The sequence below is a fragment of the Equus przewalskii genome, chromosome 6, assembly GCF_037783145.1.
Source record: "Equus przewalskii isolate Varuska chromosome 6, EquPr2, whole genome shotgun sequence".
NCBI classification, from domain to species: domain Eukaryota; kingdom Metazoa; phylum Chordata; class Mammalia; order Perissodactyla; family Equidae; genus Equus; species Equus przewalskii.
The window spans coordinates 81,376,318-81,391,688 of NC_091836.1; the positions used below are offsets into that span (position 1 = coordinate 81,376,318).

At 52.9% G+C, this 15,371-nt stretch overlaps 1 protein-coding gene across 16 annotated transcripts in view; it reads left to right on the top strand.

Annotated features, from left to right (window-relative positions):
- The window catches only part of MICAL2 (microtubule associated monooxygenase, calponin and LIM domain containing 2), a 222,468-nt gene that overhangs the window by 141,528 nt on the left and 65,569 nt on the right, over positions 1-15,371 (top strand). For 9 of the 16 annotated variants that reach the window (XR_011541620.1, XR_011541621.1, XR_011541622.1 and 6 more), the window contains one exon: positions 12,918-13,098. Coding sequence is in view for 6 of the 16 variants with exons in the window: in XM_070626369.1 (XP_070482470.1) it covers positions 12,918-13,098 (181 nt within the window). In the remaining 10 variants the exon portion in view is untranslated. Of the gene's footprint in view, positions 1-465; positions 688-12,917; positions 13,099-15,371 lie in introns of those variants that run through there. The other 7 variants (XM_070626376.1, XM_070626375.1, XM_070626381.1 and 4 more) reach the window with 1 other exon arrangement.

Below are 15,371 nucleotides of genomic sequence, written 5' to 3' on the forward strand. Positions count from 1 at the left end.
AATCCTTTCTCTCCCGTAAGCTGTACTTTAGATCCGAGGATTTTGCTGTGCTTCTTTTGATCTCTCTTGGCTCGTAAAGCCCCAGATGATGCAGAAGGTTCATCTAGAGCAATCATCATCACAGGCCAGGGATGGCTTTGGGAAATGACTCAGTTCAGCCCCAGGCCTGGAACAGCCAGTTTCAATGGCCCCATGGCTCTGCTCAAAACGCATTTTCCCACTGACTCATTATCTGGAGCAGGAGGACGTTCAGAGTCCTTTCAGAGTCCATGCCAAGTACAGTGGAGCTGCTGTGGGCCAGGCCTCGTGGTCTCAGGCTGCAGGGGGTGTCTGTCCTGCATGAGGCCCAGAGCCATGCTGACCTCTCGGCCTGCCTGTACAGCCCTGCATGCTGCATTGCTCACTGCATTGGTGCAGATCCTAGCCAGTACGAAGTCATTGCTCTTGTCTTATCTTCTCTTGCAGAGTCTCCCTCCCTTTATAGAATGTCAACCAAAGAATGCCCTCCTCCCCTGTCAGCCTCCTCTTTAGCTAGCCTCCCCCATCTCGTTGTAATGCATGTTTGTGACCTTTGGGAGCCATTTACAGTGCCACACGGAACCCTGTATTTTGCACATGGCAAACAATGTTTAGCTTTATTTATGGTATTTGATGCTGTAAATGAAAATAAATACGGTTCTTTATAAAGCCTGTTGTTTCCTCTCTTCTTTGCCGTGGGAGGGGTCAGTCTTCCCTAAACTGCTGGCGGGACTTGCACTTGCGGTGACATGGGACTCTGGGGCTGCGCTGGGCACTCTGAAAGGAAATATTACCCAGGGGTAATATTTGGAAATGTCACCAATGCACCTGGGCCAGGCTTTGGGGTCTCTTTCTTGAAAACTCCTGGTACTTTTCTGCTCTAGATGCTGGGCGTAGCTGAAGGAGGGTCTGGTCGGCGTCACCTCAGCTGTTAAGACAGTCTGTTCCTAACAGCTACTTGCACCCTTCTCCCCCTCCATCCAAGCCACGGACCTGTAGGAGCTCTTTACTTAGGTTCCTGTATAGCAAAGGTTGCTCTTGCAAGTTTTATGTTTGTCCTGCTGAGTGATGGGTGAAAGGTAAGGAGGAAGGACCAGGACATGGGTTTCAGGATGGCATGAACATGGCAGGTGTGCTCATCCAGATGGCAAACCATTTGTGATCCTAAGAGGCCTCTCCTGCTCCCAAAGGTTCTGGTCACTCAGTCTTAGGCTGCAAGCCTCTGCCCACAGGGCCAATCTGAGGACAGCACCCATGGCAGGCTCTCACCCAACTCCAGGCTGTCCCCAAGGGAAACATTTGGAGTCTGACTTGGCTGGTCTGAACAGGACCAAAGAAGGCTGCCTCCTTCCTCAGCCTCCCTAGTGGGGGATGCCTGCCATTGCCAGGCTGGATGTCGCTGGGCTTTTGATGCTGGTATGAAAACTCATCTGTGAACTTCATGAGGGCCCTTGCACCTCCAAAGGGCATTTCTGTGGCTCTGGGCCTCTAAGCCAGCTGCTGGCAGCTGGATCTGCCTTCAGAACTGCCTGGGGTCATGACTAAGGGTCTGTACTCTTACTCAGGTGGGCGACCCTTTCCCTTCCATGAAAGGAAGGGTGTTAGGGACTGAAGTCAGGAGCTGGATTGGGCAAGTGACTCCTTCCTTTGTTCATTCATCTGTTCCAGTATTTGTTGAACGCCTCCCATGCCCTAGGCATGTTCTAGGTCCTAAGGATGCAGCAGTGAACCACACAGGGTCCCTCCCTACCCTGCATCTTGGAATGCATGTACCTCAGTGTTGTGTACTAGACATGATCAGTTTTGTTTATGCGTGCATGCACTTACTTGTTGGTACATGCACTCATTTGTTCACTCAACTGATATTTATTGAGCATCCACGGTGTGCTGGGAATAGAGCAGGGAATAAAACAGACAAAAGTCCTCGCTCTCATGGAGCTTATAGTTTGGTTTTGATTTTTTGATCTGAAGTTGGGTTAAAGCGACATTTTCCAAAGTTTGGCAATGGAACGCTGGCTCCAAGAGGTGCTTTGTGAATAAAGGGCTCCACCGTGACAAAGTTTGAAAGACGTTTTATGCTAACCATACCAGTCCTCCCAGAACCTCAGATCCGCAAGATTCAAGAGCATGTTAAAGTCTCTGAGGAGTCCTCCAGGAAAGAAGCGTCATTAACTTTGTTCAAGCGGCCTTTCCCATACCTATTTGAAGTGGGGTTTTTGCTTGTTTTGGAGGAGATTTTCATTTGCATATTACACTTTACATAAGTGTTGGGTAGAATATTCTTTAATCCAGTGTTTCTGGATTAAAGACTTAACATCAAAAAAGCAAAATAATAGAATTAAATATTAAATAGAATTAAGTATTGATTAGGTCATGGGTGGTAATTTTCTAAGCTTTAAACCCTCTGTGGAAAAAATTACAGGGGAAAACCTGACACAAATCTGACTAGATTCGCTTTTAAAAATTAACATGTAACAGTAAAAATGAAAATATTCAATAGGCAGTCAGACTGGGGAAAAATTTGAATTTGATGTGATATTTAAAAAGTTCATATAGGGGTGCCGGCCCCATGGCCACGTGGGTAGGTTTGTGTGCTCTGCTTTAGCAGCCCGAGATTTGCTGGTTCGGATCCTGGGTGCAGACCTACACACCACTCATCAAGCTATGCTGTGGCAGCATCCGACATGGAAAAGCTAGAATGACTTACAACTAGGATATACAACTAGGTACTGGGGGTTTGGAGGGAAAAACAAAAGAGGAGGATTGGCAACAGATGTTAGCTCAGGGCGAATCTTTAAAAAAAAAAAAGGTTTATGCAAAGGAAGTGTTCCCAGGCACCTTGCACAGTGTAGGTGATCAGTGGAAATTTGTCAGTTAAAGACCCAATGATAAATGGGCAAAGCCTGTGCATAGGCAGTTCAAATTCAAGCAAATTTGAAAAGAAACCACTAAAAAAGAAAAAAGCAAGCATTCACAAAAATGTTCTTACTTGGCTTTCAAAGGAATGTAAATTAATTGTGCTGTTCCCACTGAATTAGTAAAGGAAAAAGGGAAATCGATTGTAAGAAAAAATATGGACTTAATCACTAGTATTGAGGAAGAAGTAAATGGGGACAATCTCATCTGGAAGGCAATATGGCAACAATTATTAAGCTCCATAAAAGGCCCTGACCTCCTGGCCCAGTAATCCTACCCCGGGGAACTGATCCTAAAGAAATAATCCAGCAAAGAAACAAATTTCCGTGCAACCTGAATATTAAGTGGAGTAAGTGGGACAAGCACGGTGGGTGGGCTGTTTGCCTTTATATCAATGAAGTCATTCACTTTTACAGCTTTTTCTTTAATTCCTTAAAGAAGTGACTGCTTCTTTTACTGCCCCAGGGCCAGCTGTTACTGCCTGAGCTTTTCCTCTGTGCCAGGCACGGGGGGCCAGCACGTTCCGTGTGCAACCTCGTTAGCTCTTCACCCCCTCGTGGCAACCTTGAGGATGGTACTGATATTGCAGAAGCTCACTGACACTAGAGAGGTGGCTTGGAGCAGCATCTTCAACCATCAAGGAGCAGAGAGTCACCCAGGCGCAGGCCAGGGTCAGGTGCTGCCCTCAGGAGAGCCATGGCACGTGGGAGGAGCCCTGGACTTGACCAGGGACCCGGCTCTGACTCCAGCCCTTCAAACCAACTCCCTGACATTGAGCCCCCTGTGAACTGGGGCTAAGGACGCCTCTGGCGTAGGGTTCTGTGAATGGGTGAGCGTGCCCGGTACAGCACTGAGGGCAACAAGAACTCTCTTGCTGAGTTCTAGACAACACCTTCCTGGTCTTGTGCACCAGGGAAGGCCCTGAGGGAGACCTTTGGCCATTCTAGATCAGCTGGGGCCCAGAGTGCCTGACGGGACATCTTCAGGTTGAGGACTAAACAGGTCTCAATTCACACCAAGTGGCAACATCTGTTTTTCTCTATTTTTCTGATCCCCAGCTCTCTTGAAGGTAACTGGTCACCTCCCTTCAGACACGCCCCCCTCCTAAGCTCTGGAGCCCCCTGATCTCCTGCCACTGGCCAGCAGGACTTTAGTCTTGCTTTAGTGAATGCCTGAGTCTCAGCAAAGAGGGAGTGTGGAGTCCAGCTCGGTCTCCAACTCCCTGCTCAACATCTCCACTTAGATGTCCGCCCAGCATCTCTAACTCCTGATCGTCTCCTGAAACAGACTCCACCTTGGGCTGAGCCATGGCTGGAAGCAGGAGTTCCGTTCTTCTTGTTGCTCACCCCAATGCCTTGGAGTCATTCTTGACTCCTCTTTCTCTTGGCCCTGCCTCCGCACTACCGCCCAGCCACTGTCAGCTCTCCCTGGGTCACTGCAGTGGCCTCCGATGGGGTCTCCCTGCTTCTGCCTTGCTCCACTCGCCTATTTTCAACACGACAGCTGGAGTCATCCTTTTGGAACTTAAGTCTGGTTTCTTTTCTGCTCTAAACTCTCCAAAGGCTTCCCAGTTCACTCAGAGTAAAAGCCAAAGGCGCCCACTGGCTTCAGATGGCCCTGTCTGTTCTGGCCCCTGGTGCTCTGACCTGCTGCTTCTCACACACTGTCCCCAGCCACACTAGCCTCCTCAAACATCAGGCATGCTCTGCCTTGGAGCCTTTGCACTGGCTGTTCCCTCTGCCAGAAATGCCCTTCCCTGGTATCCATATGGCTGACCCTATCCTTTATTCAAGTCTTTGTTCCCATGTCTTCCCTCCCTCTTTAATCCTGCACCTTACACCCAGCTCTCCTGATCCCCTTACCCTGCTAGATGGTTTTTCCATAGCATTTGTCACCTCCAACCATGTTATGTGATTCACTGATTGATTGTGTATATTGTTTGTTTGTTTGTTTTCCCTCTTGCTAGAACATAAGCATCTTGAAGGCAGGCATCTCTGTTTCATTTGAACACTCAATAAACACATGCTTGGCACATAGTGGCCCTAGGTAAATAGTTGAGGGATAAATAAAGGAATGCCGGGCCCTGCCTTCCAGCATGGACTGCTGACTGGGAAGCCTGCAGCCATCTTCGGCTGGAGACGGCCTTGCTGGCATCAGTTCAGTTCAGGAGGGAGAACCTGGAAGAGAATTGTGACCTTGTGTCCAGCGACCCCTGCGGAGCCCTCTGATGGATGGGAGAAGAGAGTTTAGGTTTTGCTTCCGCTTTGCCTCCCAAGGGGTGTGATCTTCACGTAGCCTCTTAGCAGAGCTGTGTGGCCCTTAGGGCTTGGAGGGCCTCTCAGGGATCAAGCCCAAGGGGGGCAGCAGAGAGCAGTTCCAGTGGGATACCCTTGGGCATCAATGCCCAGGCCACTGGGTCACACACATCCTCTCCCACCCCTGGGGTCCTGACACAGGAGTCCAGGTGGCAGATTTGAGACAAGAGGTGGGGTGGGGAATGCTCCCTCCACCACAGCCCAGGCTTCGGGGGGTGAGGCCCCCACGCCAAGGCACGTGGTTGACTCAACTTGCCTTTAACTTCATGAATTTAGTCACCCTGCAAGTGCCTGTAATTGAGACCAAAAAAGGGCAGGCAGCAGGGGAACCAGGGGTGACCCCTCCCTCCCAAGAAGCTGACTCCTCACACTGTGGGGGCCTAGAAGTGCCTGGAAGATCAAATATCCTCCCACCCCAACCCATTCCAGGCCCAGCCAGGCCAGAGGTGTCCCCTGGCTGTGGGGACTCCATTGGGGACTTGCAGCAGTGCCCACACTCCCATCTGCCCTGAGGCGAGCTGAGCGCAGAGGCCTGCCCAGCGCTGGGATGTCTGCTGCCCCGGCCATGGGGCCTGCGCACGAGGGAAGGACTGTGGACCCCGAGGCCACTTCCCTTCCCGCTTCACTGGTTGCTGGGGGGCCCCCTTCCCAGAAACTTAGAGTTCTCCCCAACCACTTTGTTCAGAGAAACTTGGATGTGGGTCCTGGCTGTGCCCAAAGCTGGAGGCTCAGAGCTAGTCCAACACAAGACCTATTTGTGGCAGGAGAAGGAGGAAGAAAAGACAGTCCAAGGACTGAGGCCCAAAACCTGCTGCTGTCAGCAAAAGGAAAGGGAAAAGGCAGCGTCCTTGCTTTGGGGCCCCCTGAGCTGTGGAAAATTACTCCTGCCCCCACCCCTCCAGCCTGATGGAGGGGGCCCTGGCCCTGAGGGCTCCTGCCGGCTTGTAGGCCATCTGTGGCTGCCAATCCCCTGGTGTCTGGCCTGTGTCCAGGCAGAGGGCTCTGCAAGAGGGAGGAGTGGTCAGCTCTGCCGAGGGCCGTGGGGAAGGGGCCTACCCCTGGGAAAGCTGAGGCCTCCTTCTGTTGTCTTGTGGTTGACTTGAGTTGGTCTCTGCACCACGGCTGCTGCTAGGGCCAGGCAGGGCCTTCAAGTAACGCTGCCCTGGTGGGCCTGTGAGTGCACACGTCTGCACACAGACAGGCCCACACGCTAGGCTGGGGCATGCCTGGCAAGAGGGCAGCAGGACAGGACAGCCACGCCCCAGGGTGGAGGGTGGGCCCGAGGCCCGGGGCTACCCATCAACTTATTCATCCCTGAAGATCCCTGGAAACTGGCATTCCCAGTACTCCATCCACCCTAGTGAGAGTCATCACTCTCAGAAGCCCAAGGAGGCAGCGGCCCTGTCTTCAGGCATCTGTGCCTTTATCTTTTAAAGGGACATGCACTACCAAGGACCTTGGTACTGGCATAGACAAAAGTCCCTCCAGAGCAATTGTGCCATCCCCTGACAGTGGGTGGAGGGAATGCTGACACAAGCCCCTTCCCAGGACCCTCCCCTATCCCACTAGGGGCTTGTCAGTGTCCCTTCACTGGTCACAGTCCACCTTGCAAGAGGGTGAGGAGACCACTCTGTGCTTAGTGTCCTGGACGTCTGCCTATTGGAACTCAGATGCACTCCCTGCCCTTCCCCTGTTCTGCTCAGCCTTTGAGAGGTGTAACCCCTATAAACTACATTTCCCAGGCTCCCTTGAAACTGGCTTCCTGTTAGGTCTGACCATTGGGATACACTAGTGGGAGAATGGAGGGCGGGATCAAAGGAGAAGCCAGGCTATTCCTCCCATCTCTCTGCATCTCTGGCAGTGGCTGTGCCTGCTCCATGATACCCACTCCCACCCATGGCCCTGGCCTCTGGACTTGGAACACCAGCTCCTCCCTCTGTCCTTCTAGCCAGCAGCTTCCTCCTATTGCTCGTCTCTGGGTTGCTTCATGGTCCCCATTTGGCTTTTCAACTTATCCAACACTGTTATTAGTTTCCTGTATTAACTTTCCTCTGTTGAACTCCCTGACTTGGGCTCTATTTTCCTGACTGGATCCTGATAAATGTAGCTTCACTGCTTTCTTTTTAAACTTTTGCCTTTAGATTGAACTGTGTGCAAGACAGCAGAAGGAGTTTTTCCAAGCCCAGAGCCAGAGGTGGCTCTGACAGTTCAGAGCTGTATGACTTTGGACAAGTGAGATAAGCCTCTGAGCCTCAGTTTCCTAATCTGTAAAATGGGGTTAATAACAATACACAGGAGAACATGTTGCTTTGTTGTCTCCCTGGGTTCTAGGGAAAGAGTGGAAGGGTCTCCCGACTTGGGTAAAAGATAGGAACAATTTCGCCAGCAGAACGGGGCCAGGGTCCTCACTCTGCCACTGAAGCAGGGGCCTGGCCAGGAAAGGGCCTCAGGACTTGGCTGCTACGGGGGGTGTGTGAGGACAAGAGTTTCCCTGGACACTGCCTGGTTCTGTGTCTGGAGTCTCGTCCTCACCAGGGAGCAGATGTCCAGCTACAGCACGAGAGGACACTCAGATGCTCAGCTCAGCAGAACTGCTTCCCTCCAGGAGGCCAGTGGCAGCTGCCCTGGGTGGTGCTGGGTCTCTCTCCTCATCCCCACCCCCACGCACCTCCTCCCCTGGCAGCCCCAACCCCACTGCAGTCCTCGATTCTCCCTATGAGCATGGATGACTTTAGACGAGGAGCAGCTGGGCCTGGGGGAAGCAGTGGGGGCAGGGTGGTGGCAGCAGGCATGTGCACAAGGGAGCACCTGGCTTCTTCACCTGGGGCTGGTCACAGACATAGCTGCTCTGTGTCCCAGCACGGCTGGTCCAGCTGAGTCCCTGGGTGGCCCTGGCTGAGAGAGTCTCTGGACTCCACATCCTTCCACTCCTGCAACGAAGATGGTGATTCTGCCCTTTCAGGTTGTCAGGCTATTAGAATGATGAATGCAAAGTGCTAAACAGACACAGGGCACTGGATAATGACTTGGTGCTGCTAGTTATTGCCTTTACTTCCATCACTAGTGCTAGTTGCTACCTTTAGATGACTTCCGTCACTCACGCTGGTACCACCAGCACCACCGCTGCTGGTATGTGACGTGGCCAGGAGCCCTCAGGGGTGAAGGGTGTCTAGAATTAGAAGCTTGAGCAGCTGTGCTGAACCGCAGAGCCCAGTGTAGCCTGTGGCCCGGGCCTTGCGGCGTTGAACGAGGGAAGGAGCATGTCCTCCTTTGGGGCTTTTTACCTGGGTGGAGCGGTGACCAGAGGAAGCTCCAGCTTCTCTTCCACAAAGTCCTCATCTCCCAGTGCCCCCCAGTCCCTCCACTGATGTCCAGGCTCTCCCGTGGGAGATGCTGGCCCTGATCCTGCTGTACTGAGGAGTCATTAGTCACCCATGTCCCCAGGAAGACAGCCTGAGCCCTTACCCTGTTCCATCCTTCAGCTGGCGGGCAGTCACAATTCTCTGGGAGGAGAAATGAGAAAAGCAGACCCCTGGCATATTCCCTGCCAGTTTGGGCTGGTCCCTGAGGTGCGGGAGCCATGGGTCTGGTGCGACCATAGTCTGGCATGGCTCACCTCCACTTCCTACAGCTGCCCCATCTGGCCAGGCCACTCTAGACTCCCTCACTCTCCTCTCCTCTCATCTCCTCTCCTCTCCTCTCCCTTCCCCTCCGCTCCTCAGGTTTTCATAGCTGCCTCCTCGCTGGTCTCCCTCTCTGCTCCCCATGGGTCTTCCAGTCCACCTTCCACTCTGCAACCACAGCGATCTGCCTGCGGGCAGATCTGCCGATGCCAGTCCCCAGCTCCAGCCCTTCAGCGCTCACTCTTGGAGGGAAGTCCTCTCTCCCCTTTGCAGTCCAAGGCTCTTCTGGTTTGACAACGATGTGATCATTCCCACTGGTTTCCTTTGCGTCCCCTCCTGCTCTCAGGCCACATGGACTTGATTTCCGTCCCATGCAGACGGGAGGGCTTTCCCACCTTGCTTTTGCTCTCAGAGGTCCACTTCCTGAAGCACCCCCTCTCCTTTCTCCACTTGTTCAAATCCTACTCCTCCTCAAGCCCCGTTTAAATGGTGCCTGCCACCCCACGTGCTCAGCGCCCGGAAGTCAGACCTCCCTCCCCTTCCTCCTCGCCTCGGCCTCTCTCTTAGCTGGTCTACCTTGTGATGCAGATATTCTTGAACATGGCTTACCTCCCTGTGGGACAGAAAGAGATTCTGGAAGGCAGAGACCGTGCTGATCTATCTCCAAATCCCAGCCCGGGCTGGGATCAGGGGAGGGCACAGTGGCGTCTGTCAACCATACAAGTGTCTGTGCACATAGCTCACAGGCACACACACCCATCCTCATATATAAGCCACATATAGAGTCAGGTCTCTGCTACAGTAATTCTGTGTGACAAGCCTCCCAAATCTCTGGCTTGTAGCATCTCTTTTTCTTGCTCATGAGGCCGTGGGTTGGCTGGGTGGCTCTGCCTCGGGTGCAGGTCTAGGCGTGGCCTGGGCTCCCAGGGGATTGGCCAGGCCGGGCTCCTAACCGTAGGGTGGCTCCAGACCTGCTTCATGTGCCCACAGTCGGGGACCTAGGATGAAGGGGCAGCAGCCATCTGGGACAAGCTCTTTTCATGGCAAACTAGCAGGAGCGTGAGTGGACAAGCCAAACAGCAAGGCCACTTAAAGCCGCCACTCACGTCACAGCCACTAATTTCCACTGGTGGAAGCAAGTCTCATGGCCAAACATCCCGGCAGTTGGGCCGCAGGAAGCACCCCGCACCTGCTGTAGAGGGAAGGACTGGGAGGTCACAGGACGGGGCTCTGCTCTGTCACAGGGAGGGAGTGAAGAGCCGGGACTGGTCCAGCCCAGACTCCCAGAATAAAGGCCACATCTGTTGGCGCCCATTCATGGTCCTGTCCTGCTCAGACATACAGACTTGTCCCCATCCTCTCATGAAATATATGACCGAGCGCTGGTGTCTTCTCTCTCTGCGCAGCTGTTTTCTCAGCAGCAAAAAGGGGATTATAATACTTTACTTAGAAGGTTGTGTGAGGTTTAGTAAACTTACAAGTTAAACACTTAAATGATTCTCGATAAAAGTAAGCTTCTGCTATCATTACCGCTGCTACATAGCCGAGCAGCCAGTGATAACACCTGCCCCCCAGACGCCTCCCATCCACAGCCACACCACTGCAGAGTGTGCGTGTGTGTACACACAAGCAAGCGTGCACATACACCAGGGGTTGCAAACTGGCAACCCACTGGCTGCGTCTACCTATAGGGATGTTTTGTTTGACCTCTGTACAATATTTAAAACATTAGGCATTTCACATAGAAATAAACATTGCTTGAGTTATCTTCACAGGTGGTGAATATAGTTGAGGAGGAGATGACATCTCCTGGAAAGAATGGGTGGGGTGAAAAGATGCGGGGGCCCTGGTGGACGCATGAGGAACCCAGCGTTTAAGGCTTGGCTGGAAGACTGGGTGGCCGAGATGGAACAGCCATGGAGGCAGGGAGAGAGTGTGTCCCCAGGAGCAGGGAGGGTGGGGGGCACAAGGGCTGCAGGAGCCCCCCAAAGCCTTGTGAATTGGATTAGCAACAAGGAGGCCACTGGGACTTTGTTGGGGGCAGTTTGGGAGTAGTGGAGGCATATGCAAGATTATAGAGGATTGAGAAGCGAGTGATGGGAGGTGAGGTGGAGAAAGAGAGTGTAGCAGATCCTTGCAAGAAGATTGGCTGGGAAGGGGGAAGAAGAGTTGGCTGGAGGCGGGTGGTGGGGACTGGGATTAAAACAGCATTTGTAAATACTAATGGAAAAGATCCACTAGACAAAGAAGTTAATGACACAGGCAAGAGGAGATAATGACCCTGGGGGCAAGGGAGTTGGCGGGGGGTTGGTAGGGGAGCCAAGTTCCAGTGAGGTGTCAGCCTTAGAAAGGAGAAAGGACGTCTGCCCCCTTGTGACCAGTGAAGGGGTCATCCAGCTAGTTAGTGCCAAGATGGAGCAGGGCTTAGGCTGCCTCTTCTGCTCATACATTCGTTCGTTCATTCATTCATTTATTCAACTAAATCTAGCGAGCATCTACTCTTTAGCAGGCACAATTCCAGCAACAAACGAAACAGACAAAAATCACTGTTTACATTCTAATTATAAGAGAGAGGATGAACACATTTTATTAGAAAATTGTATAGCTTATTAGAAGGCGAGAGAGATGTGCTATGAATAAAAATAAAGGGGAATGGAGAGCGCCGGGGGCTGGGTTGCAGTTTACACAGGATGACCAGGGTAAGCCTCGCCAAGAAGGCGCCATTTGACCAAAGACTTGAAGCTGGTGTGGGAGCGAGCCCTGCCTGAAGCTCTCCTGGGATAGCGTCTCCTAGGAAGAGGCAAGAGCAGCGCAAGGGGCTGCAATGAGGGTGCACCCAGTGCTGGAAGGACAGCAAGAGGTCACATGGTCTGGGGAGAAGAGGCAGCACTTGGAGCTGAGGTCACAGGGCCACTGGGGGATTTTGAGCAGAGGGTGGCGTGGTCTGACTTACAGTTTAACGGAGTCACTCCGGCGGCTGTGTTGAGAATAGACTGACGGGTGGGGCATGGCAAGAGGAAAAGCAGGGAGCCCCGTGGAGGCTGTTTCTATAATCCAGACGAGAGAGGATGATGGCTGGAGGCAGGGTGATGGCAGAGGAGGTGGTGAAAGGTTACTGGAGTCCTGACATATTTTGAAGGTAGAGCCAACAGGATTTGCTAATGGCTCTAGTGAAGGGTGAAAGAACGAGAGAAGTCAAGGATGTCACTAAAGTGTTTGACTTGGGCAGCTGCAAGGCTGAAGGTGGCATTTCCCAAGTTGGGGATGGCTGGGGGAGAGCAGGCGTGGGGAGAGACGGAGAGGAAGACTTCCATTAGGGCGTGAGTTTGATGTGTCTATTAGGTGTCCACGTGGAGATGCCAAGTCAGCAGTGTTATAGATACATCCAGATCCAGCAGAAACGTCCAGGCTGGAGATATAAATGTGGGAGTCATCACTGTCTAGGGTTGTTTAAAGCCATGAGACCAGATGAGATCATCAAGGATGTGAGTGTAGTGAGAAGAGAAGAGGTTCAGAGGCTGAGCCCTGGGACCCCCGTGTTAGAGGTCGAGGGAAGAGGTGGAACCAGCGAAAGATACAAAGAGAGGAGGAGGCAGCCAGCGAGGAGGAGGCGCGCTGGCTGTCCTGGAAGCTGAGAGGAGAGCTGTTTCTGGAAGGAGGGAGTGATCGGCTGGGTCAAATGCTGCTGGTGTGTCAAGTAAGATGAGGACTGAAGTTACCACTGGGTTTGGCAACATGTTGGACATTGTCATTTGACAATAGCAGTTCAGGGGCTGGTGGGCCTGGGGTGGGCCCTCTGAACATTTCAGGAGCCTCCTCTGGGATCGAATGGGGTGACGTGAGCATTCCTGCCTACACACCAGAGATGTGCTCTGCGTGCTGGGCTTTCTGGTGGCTGAGAGGTGGGCATCCTGCAATGGCACAGAGGACGAGAAGGTCGGCTTTGGAGTGGTCCAGTAGCCCCCAGGCCTGCTCCCTGCCCCGGCCAGCTGCCCTGCAGGGCCCTTCCTTCCCACCGTCTCTCCAGACTCTCTTCTCTCAGCAGATGAGCCAACCTCGCCCAAGAAGCCCAAGAGCATCCTGGAGCCAGAGCCCGGCCATGTGGAAGGTGGACCCACCTCTCCCCTGCCATCTGAGTGGACCTCAGTGAGGATCAGCCCCGGCGAGAACGTGGTTGGGCAGGACATGATGGCCGTGTGTGTCCTGGTCAACAGTGACGAGAGCAGGTACACTTAGGCTGCTGCAGGAAGGGGGCAGAACCGGGGTTAGATGAGGGGGACAGCATTCAGGAGCTGGTCTTCTCTCCACTCACTTGCAGTGTGGCCTCTCTGTGCCTCTCTTTCCTCATCTGTAAAATGGGGACCATCATAACACCTGTCTCGTAGGGAGTTGCAAGGCTCCATTAATAAATGTGAAGGTGTAGAATGCCGGCATGTAATCAGCACTATTAAGTGTTAGCATTTGCTGTTTTCTCAGAGAAGGGAAAGGCTCTGGTCCCACCGTCTTCTCCCCAGGAGGAAATTGTCATGTAGGCTGTGGTGAGGGGTGCCGAGTGGGTGTCACCTGTCACAGTAAGATGTAAGATGGTGATGCACGATGATGGGGAGGCTAGGCTGGGGATAGGAGTAGGGTGGAGAGGGGACATAAAAAATGAAGCCCTGGTGCCCTAGATGAGCATTTCTCAGACTGCTGTCCTCACCACCCCCATCAGAACCACCCAGATGGTCATTAGGAGTGCAGACTCCAGTTCATTCAGGAGGCCAGTCAACAGTAGGTGCCGATTGCTCGCTGTGTACTAGACTCAGGATACAGCAGTGACCAACACAAGAAAAGGCCTGGCTCTCACAGAGCTTTCATTCAAAGTGAGTAGACAGGGGCCGGCTCGGTGGCGCAGTGGTAAAGTTTGCACGTGCCGGTTCGGCGACCCGGGGTTCGCCGGTTTGGATCCCGGGTGCGGACATGGCACTGCTTGGCACTCCATGCTGTGGTAGGCGTCCCACATACAAAGTAGAGGAAGATGGGCACAGGTGTTAGCTCAGGGCAAGTCTTCCTCAGCAAAAAGAGGAGGATTGCAGCAGATGTTTGCTCAGGGCTAATCTTCCTCCAAAAAAAAAACAAAACAAACAAAGTGGGTAGACAGCCAGCAAACAAGTAAATCGTTAACAGAGAAAATACCACATCTGTGCCAGATAGAGGAGTAATTAGGGGTGTATGATAGGAAATGACTGGTCAGCTACCCGAGGTTGGGTGGCCAGGGAAGGCCTCTCTATCTGTTATCTAGTCTCACAATCATGCTGAGTGACAAACCACCCCAAAGGTGAGTGACTTCTAACGACCACCATTTATGATGCTCATGATCCTGGGGGCAGGGAGTTTGAGCCAGGCTCAGCCGGGCAGTTCTTCTGGTCTCAGCGGGCTCCCTCATGTGTTTGGGACAGCAGGGCCCTGCTTCTAGAGCATGGCTAGCTCTCAGCTGGGGCCATGGGTCTTTCATCCTCCAACAGGCAGCTCGTGCTTGTTCACATGGTCCCGAGAGGCAGCGGGGAATAGCGCAAGGTCTCTCGGGGCCTCGGCTGGGACTGCACAGCACTACTCCTGTCACATGTGATTGGCCATGGCAAGGCCAGCCCCGATTCAAGGTGGGGGAGAAATAGGCTCGACCTTTATGGGAGGAGCTGAAAGGCCCATTGCAAATGGGTGTGGATCCAGGAGGGGAATGGTGGCAAAGAATCTGCCACGGCCTCCCTGAAGAGGTCTCCCTAGTGGGGAGACCTGATGTCTCTGACGTGACAGAAGGTCAGAGCGGCCGGCACACAGTGGGGGAGAGAAGAAGATATTGTGCCAGAAAGCAGGGCAGGAGCAAGGCTTGGTGAGACAGGGCGAAGAGTTCCAACTTCATTCTAGGTATAATTGGAGCCACTAGAGTATTATTAAGTCAGAGAGTGACACCTCACTTACGATTTCCAAAGATCTGCAAGCCTTGGCGTGGAGAATGGATGGGGCAGGGTGGGTGGGAGTGGAGGCAGGGGGGCCAGGTGGGAGCCTGTGGCTCAGGTAGGAGATGAGGAGCCTGCACCAGGGCTGGGAGCAGCAGAGATGGATCTGCCGATGGACTGAATGTGAGCGAAAGACAGGATTCAAGGGCCACTCCCAGATTTTGACTTGAGTGACTGGATGAAAGGTGCAGACACTTCTGGAGTCATCTTGAGGCGGAGAAGATTTCAGGGAAGATGCAGGTTTGTGGAGAAAATGAAGAGTGCTGTTTTGGACCTGAAGGGACCTGTAGGGTTAGATGTCTTGTGCAGGTATCAAGCAAGCAGTAGAATAGGTAAGTCTGACGTTTCTGGGAGGCAGGGCTGGAGGTGGTGATCTGGAGGCCAATGACATACAGAGGCTCTTCAAGCCAAGGGAGCTGATAAGTCACTTCTGGAGCAAGAATATCTTCTTAGAGAGAAAGAAGAGCTGGGCCTGGGCGAGAGCCCCAGGGCATTTGAACAGT